This window comes from Heloderma suspectum, chromosome 5 (genome assembly GCF_057233095.1).
Source record: "Heloderma suspectum isolate Gila_16-S chromosome 5, 16-S_ref, whole genome shotgun sequence".
In the NCBI taxonomy this organism is placed as follows: domain Eukaryota; kingdom Metazoa; phylum Chordata; class Lepidosauria; order Squamata; family Helodermatidae; genus Heloderma; species Heloderma suspectum.
This window is the reverse complement of record NC_139462.1, coordinates 193963144-193986989: the sequence shown is the minus strand read 5'-3', so window position 1 is coordinate 193986989 and position 23846 is coordinate 193963144. Positions and strand designations below refer to the sequence as shown.

The 23846-nt window shown below is 40.2% G+C and overlaps 1 protein-coding gene across 3 annotated transcripts in view; it reads right to left on the bottom strand.

Annotated features, from left to right (window-relative positions):
• CDK6 (cyclin dependent kinase 6) overlaps positions 1–23846 on the bottom strand; it is a 156328-nt gene that overhangs the window by 63758 nt on the left and 68724 nt on the right. For all 3 annotated transcript variants that reach the window (XM_084858842.1, XM_084858843.1, XM_084858844.1), the window contains exon 4: positions 10297–10464. In XM_084858842.1, the coding sequence (XP_084714968.1) occupies positions 10297–10464 (168 nt within the window). The remainder of the gene's footprint in view (positions 1–10296; positions 10465–23846) is intronic.

Below are 23846 nucleotides of genomic sequence, written 5' to 3'. Positions count from 1 at the left end.
ACATTGTTTTAAACCTTTGAACGACATCCTGTAGCAGAGTCATGTAGATGTTAGTGAGCGTGACAGATAAGATTAAGCTTTATGGCACCCTACAGGACAACTCCCATGGGATTAAGCAGCACCACCATCTTGACAACCAAGACAAGAAAGAATGGAAGCATTGTAAAGCGGTGCCTCCAGCCCCTAATTCAATCAGATGGTCCGGAAGGATACCATGGTCAGCTGTACTAAAAACTGCTGAGAGGTCCAGGAAAATCAACAGGACTAAATTCTTCTCCATTAAAGTGAAATTAAGTTAAAAACAGGAAAACTATTCCCTGGATGTGGATGGGTTGGGTGCCAAAATGGACCAATAGAAAGAGCAGAACTTGATGACAAGGGGTGGGGAACCATAGGGGTATGCAGCAAAATCAGGCCTTTTGAGGGAGGAAGCTGTGTATCAATATAATAAGCAAAAACTGAAGGAAATTATTTAGCCTCAAAGACTGAGAAGAATGCAAGTAAAGTGAGCATTCTGCTCAGTGTCAATAAATGCTGTGGGGTGGGGGAGTGAAATGAATAACAGTTGGAGATTGCTGAAAGTGATAGGAGGTCTGAAAAAATATAACTGCAACTGTAATCCTATGCTGATTTATCTAGGATTAAGCCCCACTGAACTTAATGAGATGTACTTCTGAGTAGACGTGTACAGGACTGTGCTATAACTGCTTACAACTGTTGTAGACTTTGTGAGAAAAAGAAGGGTTACACACTGAACCACAGACTGATTTCTTAGACTGAGGAGTAGATAATGATCCATGCAGTGATGGGGAATACCTCCACCAGAGACCTTGGGGAGCCACTGCCAGTCAAAGTAAACAATACTGGATGAGATTAACTAATATTCTAGCTCTGTGGCCACTTTCGGATGTCATGCCTGAGTTAACAGTCATCAGTATAACAGTGCACTTTATTTTTCATCTCTGAGAGTCAGTTTTAAATTCCAGCTGGACATGGGGGATGCTGTTTCCAAATACTGGGAAGAGTGTATCATGACATAACAGGCTATATTATAAAGAGAAGTCTGAGCCAGCATATGTAAGTTCACATTTTAGATACATCAAAAGCACCTGAATAATGCAATGATTAGAAATCTAAAACCTAAATCCCAGATCTAAAAGACGACCCCACATTTCTCCCCCACTTCTCTCTCTCTCTCTCACACACACACACGGAAAGGGGATGGGATGGGATGCAAAACAAAACAAAAGCACACAATACACAAAGCATGATTTTTTTTCACGGGTTCCCACTTGTCTTTAACTGTTAATAATGTCTTGTGGTTGACTTGACAAATATTTAAGTAAGATGGAAAGGTTCCTTTCTGGACACCAGCCTTTGATAAAGCCTAGAACAAAGGTATGTCATTTGTGACATTAATTGCTAATCCGGGCTATAACATTTCACATATTCACTGGGAAAGAATTTCAGCTATGCAGTAAACCAAGCATCAGGGATATAAAAAGAAAATTGAGTGCCTTTTGACCAATCAGGAGACTGATAGTTAAAAATAAACACCCCATACTCAAATTAAGGAGACAATGCCCAAGAGACTTTCAAGGAGATAAAACATTTACACTAAAGGCTATTGGAACCAATCAATACTTTATTTCTTCTCCTCTCATGCCAGTGATTATTAAGGGTTCCCTTTTAAGAATATACCCTCTTCTCTTCTGAGATGAAAGGGAAATATGTCTTGTGCTTACAAAGCTATTCAAGAGCACTGGAGGACTTATGGTAAACCTTCCTCAACCTGATGCATTCCAAACATGTTGAACTATGACTCCCACCATGATGACGATGATGGCAGTTGTAGCGCAACACTTCTGGAGGGCACCATGTTAGGGAAAGCTAACATAAAGATCAGGCTGTGAATATGTGAATGTAAATCCCACCAATTTAAATAGAAATTACTTCCCTACATCCCAGTCCAGCCTGTGATATCCTTACATGGGAAGAGGAATCTACATTCTGATTAGCTTAATCATGAACACATAAGGCCACTGATGTGTGTGTCTGTGTGGAAACATTCTCATATCCAGTAGCTGGGATTTGAACGCAATGCTTCTTCACTGCAAGCACACTGTCTGTTTAGTGGGAAGGAAAGGGGAGGTGTCCAGATCCAGTCTAGCAACATCCATCCCCTCAAAGAGGTGATTGATGTTGTACTCTGACATCCCTAGCCACATTTTGGAAGGCAGGGAACGGCAAGCCCAGCAACAGGTGTGCAGTCTTCCACACCTGTTTGTAGTTTTCAGGTCAAAGTTACTACATTATGATTAGTTGTAAATATGCAATCTGTTCAATGAAAGGACACTTTGCTTTTGTCAACTCACGGCAATCTTTGTATGGTAAATGCATTGTTGGTGTTATAAAATAAAGAGAATTCAGGAAGCTCAAGCAAAGTTCAGCTAAAGTTTACACTGGTTAGAAAAACCTGGAAACAATGCATAGACTCAAAAGAGGTATTCTTCACTTCTGTTTCTGGATTTTTTTTTAAAAAAGAAGCCTTTACTTAAATTTGGCCAAAGATAAAGTAAACTCTACACTAACCTTTTACTTGTACCTAGCTGTAACAATCTTATTTCAATGCACCACAGCTTACTTTCTTGATGATTGTGAATTAAAAAAATTAATAGGGGAAATATAGCTTCTAATGACAATGGTATAGATTTTTTTTTAAACCAAACTGTTTCAATATTCAGATTATTTACTTTAAAAGATCTCTTTAGAATAATTGCCTGAAACAGCAAATTAATTTCTGGTGATTCTTGCATTCTAAGTCCTTTCAGCTATGTATGCTTCAGATGAAGAGCCTTGGGATGTCTCAGAGTTATGTTGATAGTGTTGTATAACAAATTGGATCTGGATTCTGTGAGATCCATGTGAGTATTTTTATGGCCAAACATGGATGTGTCCTTCCTAAAGTGTGCTTTTGCCAAAGGAGGCAGCCAATTTCAGCCTAGCTACCTTCTTTAGAAATAAAAGTACATCTGAAATGAAAGGCAACACATGAACACTCAGCTTTTGGAAATGTAAGACTTTACCATTTGGGATGGCTTTCAGTGTATTGTGACTAAAACAAAAGGGCAGGATATAAATCTGCTTAAATCAATAATTAAAAAATATAGATATATGAGATTTAGTTGGGGTGTGGAAGAGGTGTCTACTGAAGTTCTGTGGGATATATTTTAAAGAAATTACTTTTGATATGGGGAGAGCAATCCTGTGGCCCCTAGACAGTGTCTCAGGGGCCATGGGATACTTTGGATTCCTTTATCCAAAGCCAGAGACAGCGGTCTGGCCTCAACCCAAGAGTCCAAGCTCCCTGCCCCCTCCCTTCCTCCTCACATGTCGCACAGAGAGAATCACGATGGCTGCCTCTATGAGCTCGCAAATGTCAGCTCAGAGAGGAGAGAAAGGGGGCAGTTCTGTGGGCAGGGAGGGGAGGAGAAGGGTGTGGCCAGCTTATGAAGAATCATCTGACTGCACCAGCTTCCTTCCTTCCCTCCCACTCTGCAGAGACCCGGCTAGATGGGAAAAACAGCCCCACTAGTGAAAAAGCAGGGTGAGAGGAGTTCAGAGGCAACAATCGCCTCCGCACTCCTCCTGCCCTGCATAGGGTGCCCATTAGCCTCCAAATTCGGAAGCTGATGGGCATCTAGATAGGATTGCGCCCTAAATTGCTGAAACCTGTTCTGAGCCCTCAGAAAAAGTGGAATATAGAAACCCCCAAATTAAATAAGAATAAACAAGTGGGCCCTCCAACAAAATGTTGTGGTGTGGAGTGCTCCTGTTCACTGTTCCATGGCCCTCTCTATAATACCCCATTCCATTCTTCCTCCCACATTTTCCCGTTTTTCCTCCCAAAGGTCTGTCAACATTCTCTACCCACTGAGCATGCTCAGTCCTCATTGGACTATTTTTGAAATTTCCCCATTACCCCAATTTTTTCCCCAAAAGGTGTTTTGTACTTTGGTTCTGTTTTGGCTATATAAGGATTGGCACTTGGAAAATTGAGAGCGCTGTTAGTATATATGATAAACCAACAGAACCGATGATGTACATTCACATTCACTTAACATTTCCAATGTTTGTCAGCATTATAAATGTGTTTTTTGAAAGAAAATAAGTTCCTCCCAAATGTGATGTGTGATGACATATTCTAAGTGTTTAAGTAATACAAGATGTGATCTTATAACTCCATCGCTTTAAAGAGAAATAGTTAGCTTTAAATGTCACATTGAAGATTCTCCGCAGCAGCAGCACCCCAAATCCTAATGGCATTAATTGCAAACTGAGCTTTCTTTCACAGTCTAGTAGAAACTAGAAACTTTCTGGAACTAGGATCTGTACAGACCTTGGTCCATTTAACAAGGTCAGACTGTTTATTCTTGACCAAATTCTTTCCCACTGTAAAAAGGTACTTTTAAATGCCACATTCCACAGCCAGCGCCAGTAAGTCACTGAAGCATATTTTCCCACAAGAACTGATACGATGGATGGGCCTCTACTTATTTAAAATTTCTACTGTTTAAATGACATAATATAAAGATAGCTTGTAATGTGACAAAATGTTTAAAGTGATCCATGCCTTTGTGCCACCAAAGTTTAAAATTGTGTATTTATTAACCATAGCAGTGCCGTACATATATAATGGTATATCTTCAGGAAAGGAAAGACAAACATAGGGTAAAAATACAAGGAATAGACCTATAATTGACATGTAAACTATATTGCTGATTATATCAATCTGTTTACTCCCAGTCCATTTACACATGCATACTTTGTGGTATATGGCCTATTTGCAATAAAGCATATATTTAATAAACGTGAATTGCAATGCACAGTATTAATATATCTGCATGATGTCGTCGCTTCACTGTTTAAGATGATTTTTGTTTTGCAAAGGCTGTAAGTGTGTAAACAAAAAGTAAGGGAAGATCATAATTCATTATGAAAGTGTGTTGATCACATGCTATATGGCAGTCATTACTTTCAGTTTTCCAACCATTTCAAGGCTTATTCCCAATCCTACACCCTGCTGAAGGGTGGTCACACTGACAGTTATAATGGATCAAAAAGCTGCAGTAAAACTGAATACCTGAGTTATGCGAGTTTCAGTATTCTGCATTGACATTGTGCACTATGCACAGAATGGTAGCATAATCAAGCTGATCTATACTATTTTTCTATTCAGATTTCTAATGTAGTGTGAAAAAATGTTGCATTAGGCTGCTTTGATAGTTTATATAATTAGCATACGAATAGTGATTTTTTAAAAAATGCAACACATTGAGACTCCTTCAGTTTCTGAAAACTCAGCATGTCTTGCCATTAGATTTTCCAGGAAATTTCTGCAGGAATGAGAGCTTGACATTTCATTGAGATGGCACAAGAACTGTTGAATAATTAGGCGGCCTTCAAAATTCCTACAAAAACATTTCCAAAACTAATTGGTTACTTTGGATCTCTATGATAAAATGTGAGTAAACTGTTCTAAAACAGCAGCAAAACAAATTTGAGCTCAACAGCTTTCAGTTGCTTTTTTTGTTTTGCTTAACACTGAATATTAAACAAAAAGAAAGAAAAAGCCCGACAGCATCTATGGTATTTTCTATAGTAAAAAGAAAAAGGAACCTCCAGCCCTTAATTCAATCAGGTGGTCTCACTGAGTTCAGTGAGGCTTATTCCCAGGTAAATGGGCATAGGGTTGCAGCCTAAACTACACATACTGAAAATCTACTATTAATACATAGCAAATACAGATACACTTCTGATTTTACTGCCTATAGACATATATTTTATTTTACATTATCATTTTATTACGTAATGGAATGCTCTCCCAAGGGAAGTTTGCCTGGGACCCAAACCTGTTTGCCCAGGCTTTTTAAGTGCTTTAAAGTATTTAAAGAATTTTAGACACAATCCTGTGGCCCCTAGATGGCTTCTGAGGGGTGATAAGATTCTGGAGATTTCCCTCACTGTGGCCATAGACACAGCTATGACCTTGGAGGGGAAAATTCAAGTGGGGATTTCCTCCTTCCCACACTCACCTGTAACCCTCCCAGCCACCATGGAAAGCTCTGTGACGGCTGCCTCCCCCAGGGTCTGATCTCCGACCTCAGGAAACGGATGGAGAGAGAGGGAAGAAGGTGCCCCAGTAGGCGGAGCAAGAAGGGATGAGGAGAGGCTGTAGATCCACTGGATCCAAAGGCTTCCCAGACATTATCCCTGCCCCCGCCAAGGTAAATGCATTAGATGGGCTCAGAGGCCTATCTAACACAAAAAGGATTTATGGAGGACAGAGAGGTTTAAAAAGCCTCTACCATTCCTCCAGCCCTGCCAGGCTCTTGCCAGCAGGATTTTGGATACTCGAAGCATTCCATTAGCTGGCCATCTATCCTGTAGGACTGCACCCTTAGTCATTTTAGGGCAGAATCCAATGGGATGGTTCTGCCCCCGCCAATTCTCTGGTGCCATGCCAATTCCTGTCCACAAGGGGCGCCCACCGCTCACAGAATGAAGGTTTAGGGCTTACAGGGCAACCAGAAATGAGCAACAATACTTGTTTCTGGAATGGGACAGGTCAGCGGAGGTCTCGTAAAGAAGTTCCACTAACTTGTTTCAACAGAGAAACAAGCATTGCTACTCATTCCTCTGGGAAGCGCTAAATCTCTGTTGCACAAGTGATGGTTCCTGCTTATGCAAAAGAATCAGTGGGACCCACCTCTTGTGCAAGAGAATCAGCAAGGGCATAAGCGCCCCATTGGCTTCTGCCCTTAGTGTTTACATTTTATTATCTTAGTCCCTGCAGTGTGACTTTTAACGTTTATGTCTGATGGGCTTCTTAGTTACCTTGGCATGTTTATTAGTTTATACTGGTGATTTTATTAGGATTGTACTTGTATTTTTGTGTTGTTATTATTAAGTTTTGTACAGTGCCTAGAGATATTTGTTTATAAGTTGTTTAATACATTAAATAAAAATATTTGCCTCATACTATAGTTGTTTTGATGAGAAAGATAAATACGTGTTTTCTTTTTAAGACAACCACCTAGCAACAAACAATATATTGAATATTATGATGCCTATTTTATCATAATACAACCCCCCTTTTCATAATGAACCTAGTGACTATTCTTGAAAAGTTGGCATTTAGCCAGCAATGTGGACTCAAGTGTCCACTTTTATTTATAACCCACTTTTCAGGTAAAAACCAGCCAGAACAGCTAAGATAGTAAAACATAAGAACAACAATAAAGGTAGCACAAAATAGCAGCAGCAAAAGAAACAATAAACTAGATTAAAGCACCGTATTAAAACATTGCATCTAAAATGGCTGGGCAATTCACCTGGCACCAATGCAATGCACTCTATGTGGGGCTACCCTTAAAAATGCATTCAGAAACCTGAGCTAGTACAAAATCTTGCAGCTAGGATGTTCACCAGAATCTTTTCACAGAACATATAACTCTGGTGTTACAAAAGTTGCACTGGCTTCCAATTAGTTTCTGGGCACAATTTAAAATGCATGTGATTACCTATAAAGCCTAAATTATTTTGAGCCAGGTTATCTGAAGAGACGTTATCTTCCACACAAGTCTGCCCACCTTTTATAATCATCATCGGAGTCCTTGCTCTGTGTCCCTTAGCCTTCAGAAGTACAGCTGCGTGGGACATGAGTCAGAGCCTTCTCAGTAGTAGCACCAAGGCTGTAGAATGCCCTTCAGCATCCTCTCTTTTAGCCTCTGATTTAGGTGAATGGTTAAGACATTCTTATTGACCAGGCTTTGCGATTGTTTTAACTGTGCATCCTTTTGCTACAAATGGTTTAAATGTTGTTCTGGGTTTGTTTGTTTTTAACTCTTAGCTCTTTTTGTATGTGCATTTATTGTGATATCACTGTGATTCTAGTGTGTATGTCGTATAGCTATACTGTAAGGCATCCTGGGAGCTCCTTCAGCCAAAAAGCGAGATATCTATTTTCTAAATAAACTCTGTTATGATACTGAAAACCTGCTCCATTTTTCCCCACATCTTAAAACAAGCCCAGAGATTCAACACAGGACTATCAATTCTTGGATTTCTCAGCTTGAGAACTGGTATTCTCTGCATAAACGTGTGTCAATTTATTCTGAAGCATTCATTCACTCGTCAGAGGACGCGTCAAGGGACTGCAAATGACAACAAATATGCTCAGAAGGTTTACCTGCTAAAATAATGATTTACTATTTGGGATTTAACAACCAGAGATAAAATGTTTTGAAGTTATCAGTTTGCAGCACCCAGTCCACTAGTGCTTGATCGGTTTTTTATGCTGCCTTGCTTTTGTGGCTGTTTCTGTTCCACTAGAAGAGTTATTTTGTGATACGGGAATGAAGATGTATCTTGGGAATGAACTGATACTTTAAGAAATAATTATTTGAGTTTATCTGGCTGTAAACTACTCCCCCACTGTAGCAAATGACATGGAGTTCACATGTCAACTGATCACAATGATGGCCCTGACAAGTGACTTTTTTATAACTTCATTGTGTCCACTATCACTAGTACATGAGGTACTTACTCAACCAAGTATAGGAATTTCTTGACTTACAAATTGTTCACCCTCTCCACCAAGGCAAGGACCAGAAGCAATGCTTTTAAACTCCAGGGGGATAATCTTTAAGAGAAGTTCAGCATAGAAATAAGTTATTTAGGGAGACTGTGAAGTCTCCTTGTTTGGAAGTTTGTAATAAAAGTTTGGACAGGAACCTACCAGGGAACCCTTAGCTATAGAATGCTCTGATTTAGGGGAGGAGGTGGGATTAGTTGACCTTATCTGGTCGTACAGTTCTGTGATTCTGTGAATGACATTAGGTGGCAAAGCTGCAAATTTGAATTCAGATTATATCATCAGATTAACAGATTCTATGAATGGCACAAATGTCCACATTAGGCATCATCTTTGTGTTATTTTGCAACCAAACCAAATAGGATCCACATCATGGATGGGGGTCCTCATAAGGTTTGGAAAGGTGTCAGTGCATTGTTATTCCATAACATTACTCCCACATGCACATATTCCTGGACCTGGCCTGCTTTTTAAGGAGCAGGTTGTGGCTGTAGCAAGAAATACTTAACATTTACATCTAGCATATAAGGCCCCTTCTGCAATGAAAAGACCATGCCATACTGATCTATTCTTTTGTAATGTTCAGTCCTGATTACTGTAATGTGCTTTATGTGGGGCTGCCTTTGAAGGCAACTAGGAACCTTCAGCTTCAGATCTGCTCCCAGGTTCCTGTCTTCCAAAAGTCATTCTCCCTATCTGCTTACACTGAACCTCTCTTGCCCCTCCTACATGTCAGAAGATAGGAAAGTGCTGCTTCTGCTCTTGTTCAGAGGAGAGTCCAAATGACAGCTGGGAAGCTATAAGTGGGACTCATAGTGGAGCCCATTTACAGTTTTTAATGCATGGTTGACTAATACAATCACTTAACCATGAGGCCTAAGAAATAATGTTTGATTATCCCATGTTTTTCCTATTCTGATTCACTTTCTCCAGCCTTGAAGATATATACACCTTGATTGCATAAACAAACGGCAACTGAATGAAGCACAACCATTGATTATATCTGGATATAAGTGGATAGGTAAACAAGCCCATGGTGCCTTCGGTTTTTTTCCTCCTTTCTGTGCATACTTTTCACCCCTTGTTTGCTGAACAAAGAGATAACTGCTACATTTACTTTCAATATTGTTGCAAGCCTTCTTCTAAGCATTGTCTAGATTTTATTAATCAGCATAGGGAAAAATGTACCAGTGGATAATTAATGTACCAGTAAAAAATTGTATTGTATCTCTAGTGTAATCTGTAGTTACATACACTGCTTAGGGTGTAACTAGTTTAATGAAGTAGGAAAAGAGGTAAAAGCATAATATACTCAAAAGTCTACTTTTTGCACATAGCTTTGCTCTGTTGTTCAGGCTACGATCCTGTGCACATGTTCCTGGGAGAAAGCTCCACTGAACACAATGGGGGTTACTTCTAGGTAAACATGCACAGGAGTGTGCTATCAGATCCAGTAATTTGTAGGAGTAATTTCCCCCTCCTCCAGTAATTGCGATTGCTTTAGATAAAGTCCAAGCGTAATACTTCTCAAGTAGTGTTGGCTATTTTTTTTTCTTTCTTTGTTCTAAAAGAAGGCTGAAGAACATATATGCAAAACCTGGAATCAGATTGAAAGAGAGCTATAACACACTGAAACTTACCACAGAGGTAAGAGCCATTTGAAAACTGTAGATCCGTGCAAGGCCGAAGTCAGCTAATTTTATCTGCCCACTGCTGGTTACTAGAATGTTCTGCGGTTTCAGATCACGGTGGACCACTCTGTGTGAATGTAGAAAATCAAGCCCTCGTAGCAGCTGAAACATCATGTCCTATGGGTAAACAATCAAGAGCTTTGATGAGAAGGTGAGAAACAAGTATCCATTTTTTGCATAGCTTAAATATATGTATTTGTCTAAACATACTAGGAAGGAAGCCTAGTAGGTAGCAGTCAAGGCAGGGGGACTTACTTCCAATTAAACATGCACAGGACTGTGCTGTGTATCTACACACACACTCACATACACAAGCACTCAGTCTATATTGGGTTGGATCCAATTTAGTTTAGTTGTATTTGAAATCAGTGGGACTTAATGTTAATAATAACTAACTTTTCCTATTGGTTTCAACGGGATCAAAGTGCAACTAACTTAGGCTGGGTCCAACCCATTATTCACAAGCAGATTTTTACATTAAGTACAGTTACTAACTTTGTACAACAAAAATTGCGTGTTAACTTATTATACAAGAATGTAAGTAAGAGAAACCAATCCAGAGTCAGGTCAGTGGAGAGTGCCAAGGCAGAACAGCCACCTCATTCCCAGCTCTGCCAACATGCACCAGCCAGTTCAGAAGGGGTGGTGGTGGTTTAGCCAGGCAAAGGCTGGTGGAGAGGCACCAACAAGTCTGCATTTTAGGTACTCTTCATAATGTTAAAAATGTTCTTATTTTGGTAAGCGCGTGTCTGGATGCTGAATGATGATTTTCATAGAAAAAGGAGTAGGTAAAAAGTGTGCAAGGTAGAATTTCACAAATGGACTGGCTTTGTTCTCAGTGAAATCAATGGTGCAAATCCTGCTGCTGCAGAAGTTGTTGTCCACAAACCACTGATGCTGAATTCTATTGATATGAGTAGGACTGCTAAAGAGTAAAATAGTTTGTAGCTGTAAACCAGAAGTATCAGGGCCCCCCAAACTGCCTGATAATGTAGAAAGGCTGAAATGAAAATCTTTCAAGTGCTCCATTATGACTGCAGTTTAATAATGTGTGCAAGTTTAAGATTTTTCAGCCAGATAGAAGTCTATCTTTAGAAGCTACCTACTTTATACCAAGTGGAACCATTGGTCTATCTAACTCAGTACTGTCTACACTGATGGGGGCAGCTCTCCAACGTATCAGATAGTTGTCTTCCCCAGCCCTATCCGGAGATGCTAGAAATTGAACTTAGGTCCTGTTCTATGCAAAGCCAGTGCTCTACCACTGAGTTACTGCCCTTCCAATATAAACAATGATAAGTATTTGCAAAGTCCTATCTTGTAAGACACAGGCAACTATAATTAAGGTCAGATCCATTACATTCCTTAGAACTGTCACCCGAGTAACGAAATATTAGCTAATATAGGCTGCAATCCTATATACACTTGCCACAGAGGGTGTGATTTTAACAGGGCTATGCACGCTTACCTAGAAATAAGCCCCATCCCACAGTAGGAATTACTTCTGAGTAAGCATGCATGGAAGTGCACTATTTGTTGATTAATCTACTGATTTAATTTATATATGAATTCAAAAATAGTTCTGAAGCAAGCAGCTCATTTTCTGTGCTTTTTAGATGATGCACATGTGTCGTTAGCAAGCATCAACTTAGAAGAAACATTCTGTCCCATGTGACAAAAAAGGGGAAATGCCTCTTTTCTGATGATGCAGTTTTTGTAAGTACTTGTATTAGATTTTTAAGAATTTGTTGCCTGATTAATCGGATGCACCTTTTTGTTGATTAAAAGTCTAACTAATTAATCAATTGAACAGTGTACCCCTAATTTCTATGGGATTAAGAACAGGAAGAGTTAATGTCTTTGGGTTGGATCCAGACTTTGTCATACTTAGAACAGACCTGCTGGAATTAATGGGAGTTAAGTTAAATCCCATTGATTTCAACAGGTTTTATCTAGATATGACAAAGTCTGGATCCAACCAAGTCATTTTATTTGCAATTACTCCATTACATCAGGTTACATTGCTCAGATGAAATGGCAAAGAAATCCTTTTGGCAATGGTTAGTGGTCTTATTTGCTAAACCTTTTAAAGGATGCAGCATGCTCTTTTATTAGGATTTTCTGTTTATTCGGATAGGACAAATATGTGGTGCAACTGGTCAGAACCACCATGTTTCTTCCCATCTACTTTTCACTCTTCTGCCCACCTTGTCAGTGTCTTTGTTTCAAGTGAGCAAAATGGTTCTTTCATGTCGATTAAACAAAGGAAGGGTATCTAGAAAACTAAGAAATAAAATCATACAATTAAAAGCAGGCCACATTAAAAGATGTAGGCGGTTTGTACTAGATCATATCTTGTGGGTTCATACAGCTTGCCCCATAAACCCATCTCTGCCAACATTTGCAGGAAGCATATTAACACTTCTGCTTTGTAGGCTGTTTTACACATTATGAAATTCCTACATGGAGGACCATTGTACTTAATGTGTAAGGCATTCCTCAGAACCAGTTTTCTTGATTTAAATCTGTATTTCTCTAAATACAAAGAAATATTAATCTATCCAAGCCACCTCTACAGATCCATTGCCAATTAATTTCTCTGAAAGACAGGAACACAGAGTATATACTATTTTTGAGAGACAGAGAGATTAAGAACATAAGAAGAACCATGCTGGATCCAAGGGTCCATCTAGTCCAGCGTTCTGTTCACACCGTGGCCAACCAGCTGCCCACATGAAACTCACAAGCAAGACATGAGTGTAACAGCACCCTCCCACCCATGTTCCCCAGCAACTGTTGTATACAGACATATGGCCTCTTATACTGGAAGTAGCATATAGCCATCAGGAATAGTAGCCATTGATGGCCTTCTCCTCCATGAATTTGTCTAACCCCCTTTTAAAGCCAGCCAAATTGTGTTAGCACTTTGTGTTAGCGAATTCCATAGTTTAACTATACACTGTATAGTTTCTCCCCTTTGTGTATGCGCTTATATGTGTATATGAGCTATGTAGCTGCCACTATTCCTTTACTCCTCCATCCCCAAAATACATTATCACAGCAAATGCTACTGTTGCCACTGTTTCCCATTACCCAGACCACTAAATGCAGTTGCTGGGCAAACGGTGTTCTAGCCTTAGCAAGCCCAACTATCCCCTGTGTGTTGCTGTGAGAATGGCAGCTATTTTAATGTCATGGGAACTTATGGGATAGTGCCAGGCATGTCACAAATCCCTGCCCTGCACTGTTACATAATTTTTAATGCACCATCTTTTAACAGAAACTGTCATCCTAATTTTTGTTCTTTTCTATTTCCTTGATTTTTCTCTGTAGCCTATGCGCTTGCCCTCTCCAGCAATTAAAAAACAAAAACAAATACCAGCTACTTCTGGTGACAAGTTTTTCTCTCTTGCAGAAAGTATATTTGCCCTCCCTGCACAGACATCGGGGTGGCACACATGGTTCTTTCCCCATCCAGTTTAACAATCCTGTCAGGTAGGTTAGGCTGAGAGACAGTGATTGGCCCAAGGTCACCCAGTGAGTTTCATGCCTGAATGGGGATTTGAACCCAGATCACTTTGGTTCCACTCTAACCACAACACCACATTAGCTCTGTTCCATTCCATTCCGCCCACCGCTTGTGGAATGGAGATTTAGTGCTCATAGGGGCAACCACAAAGCAAACGGTTGTTTCTGGAATGGGGGAGGTCAATGGAACTCGCATAAAAGAGCTCCACTGACATGTCCCCATTTCCACTCGTTTCGGGACTTCTTCTAGGAAGCATTCTCTGTTGCGCAAGCAGTAGGTCCCACTTGCGCAACAGAATCAGTGGGGGCGTAAGCGCCCTGTTGGATACTGCTCATTCTGTTTAAAGTGGCCTTCCCCAACCTGGTGCCCTCCAGATGTTTTGGATTCCAACTCCCATTAGCCCTACCCAGCATGGCCAATGGCCAGGGATAATGGGAGTTGGAATCCAAAACATCTGGAGGGCACCATATTGGGAAAGGCTGGTTTAAAGGGAGGTATAATTTTCTATGTGAAAAACTAATACCTCACTAAAAGAAAGAAAAAACAGGCCACATGGAAAGGTGCTAAAGTTCATTTAAACTGAGTAACATTAATTGCTGTAATAAATATAGAAGGTTTTTAAAAGTAGCTTTAAGCTAGGCTTTTGTAATCCAAATTATCATTCTTTGTTACTCAGCAAATAAGGTTATTTCCATTTCACTGCTATTACATTCCACTATATCAGCAATGAAGAAATTCATACTGGGAGGGGGAAAGCTTCATTGCTTATTTAAAAAAATACCCCACCTCTACAGTTCTTGTCTGAAAGTGCACTAAAATTTCCATCAAAGTGGAAGTGCCACACAACAAAACTTTTGTTGTTGTTCAGTCGTTCAGTCGTGTCTGACTCTTTGTGACCCCATGTACCATAGCACGCCAGACCTTCCTGTCCTGCGCTCTCTCCCGGAGCGTGCTCAAGTCCATATTCATTGCATCAGTGATGCTATCTAGCCATCTCATCCTCTGCCATCACCTTCTCCTTTTGCCTTCAATCTTTCCCAGCATCAGGGTCTTTTCCAGGGAGTTTTCTCTTCACATTAGGTGGCCAAAATATTTCAGCTTCAGCTTCAGTATCTGTCCTTCCAATGAGCACTCAGGGTTGATTTCCTTTAGGATGGACTGGTTTGACCTCCTTGCAGTCCAGGGGACTCGTAAGAGTCTTCTCCAGCACCACAGTTCGAAAGCATCAATTCTTCGGCGCTCAGCCTTCCTTATAGTCCAGCTCTCACAGCCATACGTTACTAACAACAAAACTAGCTACATTTTAATGCCAGTCTTTGAGATTGCCATGGTGTTTTAAAAATGTTTCGTTTGTGCTGGAATGAAAATGAATCCTCCTTTAAGTTTTCCCTTACAACTGACAGCGCAACTCTATATATGTCCACTCAGAAATAAGCACTATTAACTTCAATGGGACTTACTCCCAGATAAGTGTGTATGGGATTACATCCTAAACCTTGCATACATTCTTGATTTGCAGAAAAACCAATGAGCCCAACAGATAGACAAAGAGTTTATGTACAGACCTGGGTTATAAAAGGAAAATATAAACCTTCTCTGGATCCTGCCATGTTTATTTTATTGGGGGCAAATCTAACTCCTTAATGGGAAAGCTAACATGCACAGTTTCACTTCTGGGTAAACTATCATGTTGGCATATAATAACCTTAAGATATGTCTGATCATCTAGGGCAGCCTTCACCAACCTGGTGCCCTCCAGATGTGTTGGATGAGAACTCCCATCCAGCACATCTGGAGCACCATCCAGCACATCCCCTGTTAGCATGGCCAATGGTTGGGGGATGCTGACTGGGGAATGATGTGAGTTGTAGTCCAACAGATCTGGAGGGCACTAGATTGTAAATGAGTAATCTAGGGAGAATCAAGGTCTTGCAGGAGTAGTTATCACCATATAATCCTGTAGAGTATATGGTGATATATGGAAATTTCACTTCAAGTGAAATTTCCATAGCTACCAAGAGGAAAGAAGCATTTCCCATACTTTATGTGACAACATATTTGCAATCTCCATCTGAATAAATATACGTTTAATTACTACATCTCTTTGTCTAAAATATAGTCCCAAAGCAAAAATAGATTTAGAATAAATTTAATTAGTTCACAGACAATATAACAAAGAATAAAATAAAATTCTTTTAAAAGTCCACATAAAAGTATACATATGGTAGAACAGTGTATTTACCAAAACAACACTAAGCATTAATATTAAAAATTAAAAATAGGAGAAATACATGTCAGGAAACATTTATTTATACCCCACCAGAATCTCCACCAGGGATAACTGAGATTGATTCCAAGTATCTTTTCTTGAGGATGGAAGCCAAAAATAGATCTTCTACTTTAGCATCAATTACATTTTATTTATGCTTAATAAAATACAGATCCCACCTTCCTAAGCACATGCTGACTCAAGACAGCTTGCAAGAAATGAAAAATAAATTAAATAAGCATAGCAAAATACAAACAATACAAAACAACAAAAACAGCAGATGCAGCAGAGCAAATCAATCAAGGCCATAATAAATAAATAAAAATGCCTGCCAGACTAATATTGTTTTCAAAGCCTGCTTAAAAACAGGCAAAGAGGGGGCCAGGCGTACCTCTTTGGGGACATTGTTCTGAGGCCCTCTAGATGTCATTCGACTCCCAACTCCCACCAGCCCCAGCTAACATGGCGAATGGCCTGGAATTATGGGAATTGTAATACAACAATATCTGGAGGGTCATTTGTTCCCCACACATGTCCTACAGTTTGGGAGCCACAGCAACTGAACCCCATCAGCTGAACTTCTGTCAGACAACAAGAAGTGCCTCAGGGACTAAGTGAAGTTCTCAAGCAGGCTCACTTGGAAGGAGGCACGCTTTCTTGGAAGGAAGAATTTCTCAGTGGGTATAGCCCTAATTTCCAGTGTTCTGGATCATGTGGAATGCCTCTCCTCTTTATAAAGTCGCCTTCCATATGTAGAGGGCGACAAATGTGACAATGGAGGGGACATGCTCCTTGCATGTTTATTAAACTCATTATCAGAATACCTGAATAGGGCTTTTGTTATAACCATATCCAGGCGTTTTTGTACACAGGCTCGTGCACACACACATGTTAAGCACTGCTCAGCGCCAATTTCACATTTGTTATTGTGGGAAAGTCAGCATGGTGATTTTACCTCAACAGTTTCACTGCATGAAATATTATTTTGAATGTAGTTGTGACATGTTAAGGAACCAGTTCACAGGACTGATTGTGTTTCCATAAAACTATATTCACCACATCAAACTGATGAGCCAACCCAATAATCTCATGATGATTTTATCGTGTCAAAAGTGAACGTAAGAAGCATACATTATATGGGAGATATACTATATTTTGGTGAATGCCCACCAGGCCATTCACCAAAACAGTCTAATGAACGTTTCTTCGGCTGCTGAAGGGAAATACCTATGTATCTATGATGTTCCAGAAGTCTTCTTGTGGAATAATCTTTTATTTTAAACCAGTAAATGCAATGGTGAGAATGTGTGTGTGAACCACTTAGAGACTATTGTATGTAAACTGCTTAGATATATTATATTGAGCAGTATGGAAGTATTATAAATAAAAACAAATATGTGAGTCTTCTAAAGGGCCAGGAGGGCCTGAACTGAAGACTAATGCAAAAAAGGCAAAATTCTAGGGAATGAAATATGGAATCATGTGTTTTATAGGCTTTGCATCCTGAGCTGCACAACATAGAATTCAGTACAGTAGCTCATACAGTGCAGTCCTATGTGCACTTACCTGGGAGTCATTCTCATTGAACTCAGTGGGGCTTACATCTGAATAGTCATACACAGACTTGCTCTGCTAGTTATTGGTTTGGCTTTGTACAGCAGAACACCTTCATTAAGGGTTAAAATATGGCAGATGTTGGGAGCAAACTCTCCTTGCTAACAGGAAAGACACATGGCTATGGGGCCCAGATCTGGGTTTCTCCTTCCTAACAGCTGTTTGTGGACAGCAGCTAATTGTATCCACTTGTTTAACCTCAAGGATAATGTCTAGAGGGGACCAAGTGCCACAAGCATACTTTTTTCAACGGTCATTTCCTCTCTGGTGTAACTTGCATGACAGCATGTGACAAGCAGAAATTAATGGGGGCACTGCTGTGCCAATACCTCTTGCAGTGCTTTGACAGTGGCTGCAGGCTGCCTGCTTGGCCACCCAGCCAAGACCTCACATGAAACATGGCATGGGGCCCACAGTTCTATTCACTAACAAGACAGCTGGTCAGTGATTAGGAAGCTGAAACAATGCATTCGGGGGGGGGGAGCTTTTGCAAGCAGCTTCAGACTCAGGAGATGAAGTTTTCTCAAATAGGAAATCTGCAATTTTTTCTACTCTGTAGATTGACTAGAGTGGCATCACAGAATAATCTCTTAAGAAATGAGACATTGTGATGAACCTGAACCTGATCAAAGAAGAACAGAGCATCCAAAAGAAAAACAACACACATTTCTTAAGACAACCCAGACAGAAATTCAGAGAAACATCTGAATTATGAAAACTGACTTGTGTTCAGATTGCATACAAAACATAATAGTTCCCCCTTAAATGGGATATTTTTCTGTGAACCCAAGTTGCCTAGACCAGAGAGGTTCTCAAAGTCTACACTAGCTAGATGGCTAAAGCCAGGAAGAAACTTCTTGGGCCTCCCAAACTGTTAATAACCTAATATAAAAACAGGTGATTATGAGGAATCATTCATTCTTAATCAAAAGGAAGGGGAATGGCCATTTTTGACTTAGTTTTTCAAGGGATGAGGATCCAGAGAAACTGAAAAAAGCTCATGAATATAACAGCTTCTTCTCCATTGTCTTTGAATAGGATAATATGGCACCACCCGGGAGGAGCCAAGCAACTATTGCACCTTCACATCACATCCTTCCCCTGAGTCCAAGCTGAACTCCTCTAATAGAGGGTTTGTGACAAGACATGGGCAACAAAGAAGAAGCAAGACCACTCCTTCTCATGAATCCGCTCCTTGGAAAGTATGGGAAAAACACATCACAGTGATGGAGGAAATGGAGCAGAGGGCGTTTCCTTCCTTCTGTCTTTTCTCCCCTCACCCTATATTTGATGGATCCCCATTTTTTCCTGAGTATCTCCATTTGGGGGCAGTCATCTATGAAGTTGGTATTTCTTTTCTCTTCATTGCACTGGCTAGCAGTTGCCACACTTGATCAACATGAAAACCCCCAGTGTAAATAAGGCCTCTAATCCATGTTTGTCTAAATGCTAAGGCACCAATTTTATGGCAGTTGAGAACATGGCCTTAATATTTTTACTGCACCATCAAAATTCTGAAAGATCTTTCCCAGCTCTGTAATCTAAGGCCCTTTAAATAAAGATGCTGGGAATGCACGTGGAACCTTCTGCATACCACTGAGTTATGGCCCCTCCCCAAGAAACATACAAGGTAAATTTGACAAGAGAAAGAAATACAGACCCGGGAAGGAGAAAAGAGATCCAAGGCAGCAATTTTTTAAAGCAAGGAGGAAGCTGTGGCAAATACATTTCCAGGCCTAGCAAAAGTGTTATATCCAATATATTGTGCCAATGAAACTTTCAACAAATTCAGAAGGGGAAAAACATGCAAAAGAGCTTGAACTTGCCAGAGGAACTGATGGATAGAATTAAAAGTTAAGAAGAACAAATAATTTTTCCAAACTATATGTTATTTCCAAATAAGATATGAATGTATAAAGGCATCGTTGCAATTAGTGAGGAATTCGGGATTTCTCCCACTACAAATCACCCCATGGAGAATGAATTCAGAGGGTTAAACTAGATACTGCTCAGTTCAGCAAACAACTTTAAACAAACTAAAGTGCCTCTGCTACATCAGAGCCTAAGTAGCCTTTCATTTACTCATGCCAATTAAAAAAAAGAAGAAAAAAGAACCCACCAATCAGAGAGCCCACCACACGAAAGTATGCACTGTTGCAAAATGCCACTCAGTGAATTGGAAGCAAACTGTATATTTAGGAAAGCAAATGAAAGAGGCTAGGAATCACTATCAAAAGAATGCTGTTCTCTTTTGTGCCTTAGATACTAAACAGTATTATTTACTGTGAGCCCTGAGACTAGTGAGCAGCTGGGTGTAACACATTTCCATGCCATGGAACCTCTCCTTATGCAGGAGCAGAAGAAAAGAGATCTCTCTCTGGTATGCCTTTCCTGTGGCAAAGGAAAAGACAAGATGATGACTTTCCAGCTCATTGCACTTTTATAACATTCTCATCAATCACCATGGGCCAGGACTTTGTTACCCTTTCTGGAGAACTGTTCTTGGTTTGCTATTCACAATGCAGAGTAACTTCACCAACTGGTACATCAGGGTTACCTTCACCAGTTTTGTAGGAGAAAAAACAACAACCCATAAGATGTAAGGCCTAAGGATTCTTCTCCAAGGTTTTCTCAGGATCAGCATTCTTCAGTTTGAGTACAGGCTTGGGGCTTCATGTTTTCCCAAGTGGTGGCTACATTAATGAACCTCTGCGCAACCCACAATTAAGTGCTCTACAGACACGTGCTTCTGCAACTGCATTGCACAAGTAGTGGTATCACCATAAAATTCAGCATCTTGGATAATTTCACCTTCTTTTAAAAAAATGTACTATTCTAGCTTTTAAAGAGAGAAAGCCCTAAGTCGCCTATAAGTGACTGCTATATAGGCAGACATATGTGAGGTATTTTTTTTCTTTTAAAAAAACATTGACAAGAGTTTTTAAATTACTGCCAATTTCTGAGTATGTAGACGTGTACACAATTAGATTTGAGAAAATATCATGGAACCTGAAAAAGATGGGACGGGGGAGGGGGAATGAGACAAGGGCTTGTATGGAGGAAATCCCAAAATAACCGTCCAGAAAGGTTTTGAAAAGTTTAAAGAACATTGTGCATCTATTTTCTATGTTGGGATATACACAGGAACATAGAAAGCTGTCTTAAACGAAGTAAGACCATTGGTCCATTTAGCTTGATACCGTCTGCAATACTGACTGGCAGCGGCTCTTCGGGGTTTCAGGCAGGAATGTTTCCCTCAGTGCTCTATCACTCAGTTATGGACCTTGTATTAACTCTAATGTTTATATAAGGTCCATAGCTGTGTGGTAGAGCACTCAGTGGTAAAGCTGATACAGAGCACAAGTCATGACAGGAGAAGGGACAAGACAAATGTGTAATACAAAAAACCATGCCAGAATTAGCTGGTGCAAAGAAAGCCTCACCTTGAGTGAGGTGAAAAGGCTGAAATGTTCCAAATTTCCATCATCTCAAGAACCAGAAGTTTCTTTCTGATTGTTTGGCGACCTTTTGCTCTACAAAGAAAATGTGGTTGGTTTGTTTGTTTATGTTTGAATCTTCCCGGGGAGTATGTTTCCCTTTCCCGTTCTGCTTTACTACAGCCCAAAGCTTGGCTCCACTATTCTCTTTCTATAGCTGTATTATGGCATGGATGGCAAGGGTGGCATTGAGCATGATGCTAGGGGCAAGGTAAGGAGGCATGGGCCTGGTACATCCACCTTGCATTAGCCCCACATGTGGAAGGTTTTTTTTAATCATTTCCAACATTACCGGAGCAACATGAGAGCAGCTACATCTCACCTAGAAATTTAAACTGGGCCTTAGTCTTATCTGTCCTTCTGTTGCCTTTTGACACCCCTACCCTTGTTCCTTATGGTCGGTTCTGATCTTCCTCCCATATCTCTTCCATTTGGTATTGATGGAAAGCCCACTGGGCAACAATCATGTAATTTCTATTTATTGTTCCATTTGGAATTAACTGAAAGTCTACTGGGGAAACAACCATATAATTTCTATTTATTGTACCGCACCTTGCACAACTTTGGTATTCAATAAAACTTAAATCTTTGCAAAAGTGTAAGTTCAAGTGTGGATACAAGATGTCCTGGTGAGAAACAGTGTTACTGGCTGCAAAACTGCACTTGTATCTGCTTCTCTTCTTCTTGGACCACAACAGTATGCAGTCAGACTGCTATGTGCTTTGATATGTGCAGTGAGGGTAAGAAGAGGAACCTGAGGGGACCCTTTTTTCCTGATGCCATGGCATTGGTTTAATCATGGTGGTAAATGAGTAAAGAACACCCAAAGATAATAAAACACATATTTAGAGATGGTTTGCCTTCCCACAAGTCAATTTTTAAAGAAAAAAAATCTCTGTTTTAGTCTGTGTTGTTTCTCACTGAATGACAGGCCTGTGCAAGACATACTTCAGTAATATGAAGCATATGGCTCATAGCTCACTGTTGTTTTTCTTTTAGTTTCAAAATTAGTCTTTCCAATTTAAAATACATGAAAGACATCTGTATACTCTTTCATTAAACTCCTCTTATATTTATAACATCCTATGCATTCTTTTGAAACTCTGTTAAACTGCAGAGTGTGGGCTTGGGCAGCAGCTATTTCCTTTGTATCAAAGAGAGAAAAGTGTTGTCAGAACTGATCCATCCTCTCTCTCTCATTCAGGCACATACACACATATATACTGTACTTCACATATCTGGGCAAGAATATCTGAGGTTAATTTCAAATGAAATAATATTACACATGGATTCATACTTCAACCCACACACCCTCCCACTCAACAGCTCTCTGACCCTCTGCTCCCTTCCGCAATAAAAATGGATGGAAAACTCATTCAAAACTCCATTAATGGGGCATAACATAAAATTTTGAAGCCTTTTGAGATTGCAGCTGCACAAATTGCAGCTGCACAACAGAACCGTCCTGTTGCAAAACAAATGTTATGTATTTTGTTTGCAGAAAAATAGTAGAAATAGACCATTATGACTGTCAAAATGTTAATCGGTACTGGTAAAAATGTACACGTAGGACATGCAAGTTTACATTACACATAAAGCAAAGCAGAACAAATATTTTGTAAGTGAAGTAAAATGCTTAATAATATTCACAATATACCTGGCCCTAAGCATCTATGCAGGCATATCTCCCTGTATGTCATTAAAATGGCCATATGACACCAATGCAAAGTCATCTTTTTTGATACTGGAATGACATTGCTAAGCATTATGTACTGGTAAGGGGCATGAGATTATATATGTGCTTTAATTAAAAGAAAGTAGTATACTGTTTGACAGAAGTGGAATCTCAACTCATTAATATGATGTCTCTTTGGAACTGATCTTTCAAAATTGAACTGGAGTACGAATTTTGGCCACATTCTCCACCTATCCTTTCTTTAGGCTCCTCTTTCTCACTGTGTGGCGTAGTGTCTAATTGTGTCCACGTGGCAGATGAAAGGAACAAACCAGAGACACCAACTTAAATGGGTTATTAAATTGGCCACAACTTTATTAATTTTTTGAATAGGATTGGCGGAGGCATAGGGTGTGGATCCTCCCATCAGGCAGCCCGCCTGCTGTCCTATTTTCCTTCCTGGCCTGTCCGCCAGGAGCGTTGGCGGTGGATGGAAGAGTCAGAGGGCCACCACAGCGCAGACCACTAATGTGAACCCCTTTCCCTCCACCCTGGATGCGCCAAGCTTGCAGCCACTGTGCTGGCCTGGTCTTTGTGCCACATCCACCCAGATCCCTTAAGGGGATCCCACCACAGGGAAGGGGGGAGCCCAATCCCTCTCTCCCTCCCAAATTGATCCAGCCCAATGCCTATCACGTCCCACAAAATTGTGACATAAATAATACAATTCCACCAAGGCAGCACAGAAATAACTAGTTCAACTTATTACACACAGCCTAATCTTGCAATGAGGAAGGCAAAAACCCTTTCCTAGCCCCGTTAACTGGTGACTGACTTCTGTCTACTGCAAGATCTACTATTACCAGGTGTGGGTGGGTGTGGAAGCTGGCAAATGCAATGGTGCCAGCTGACACA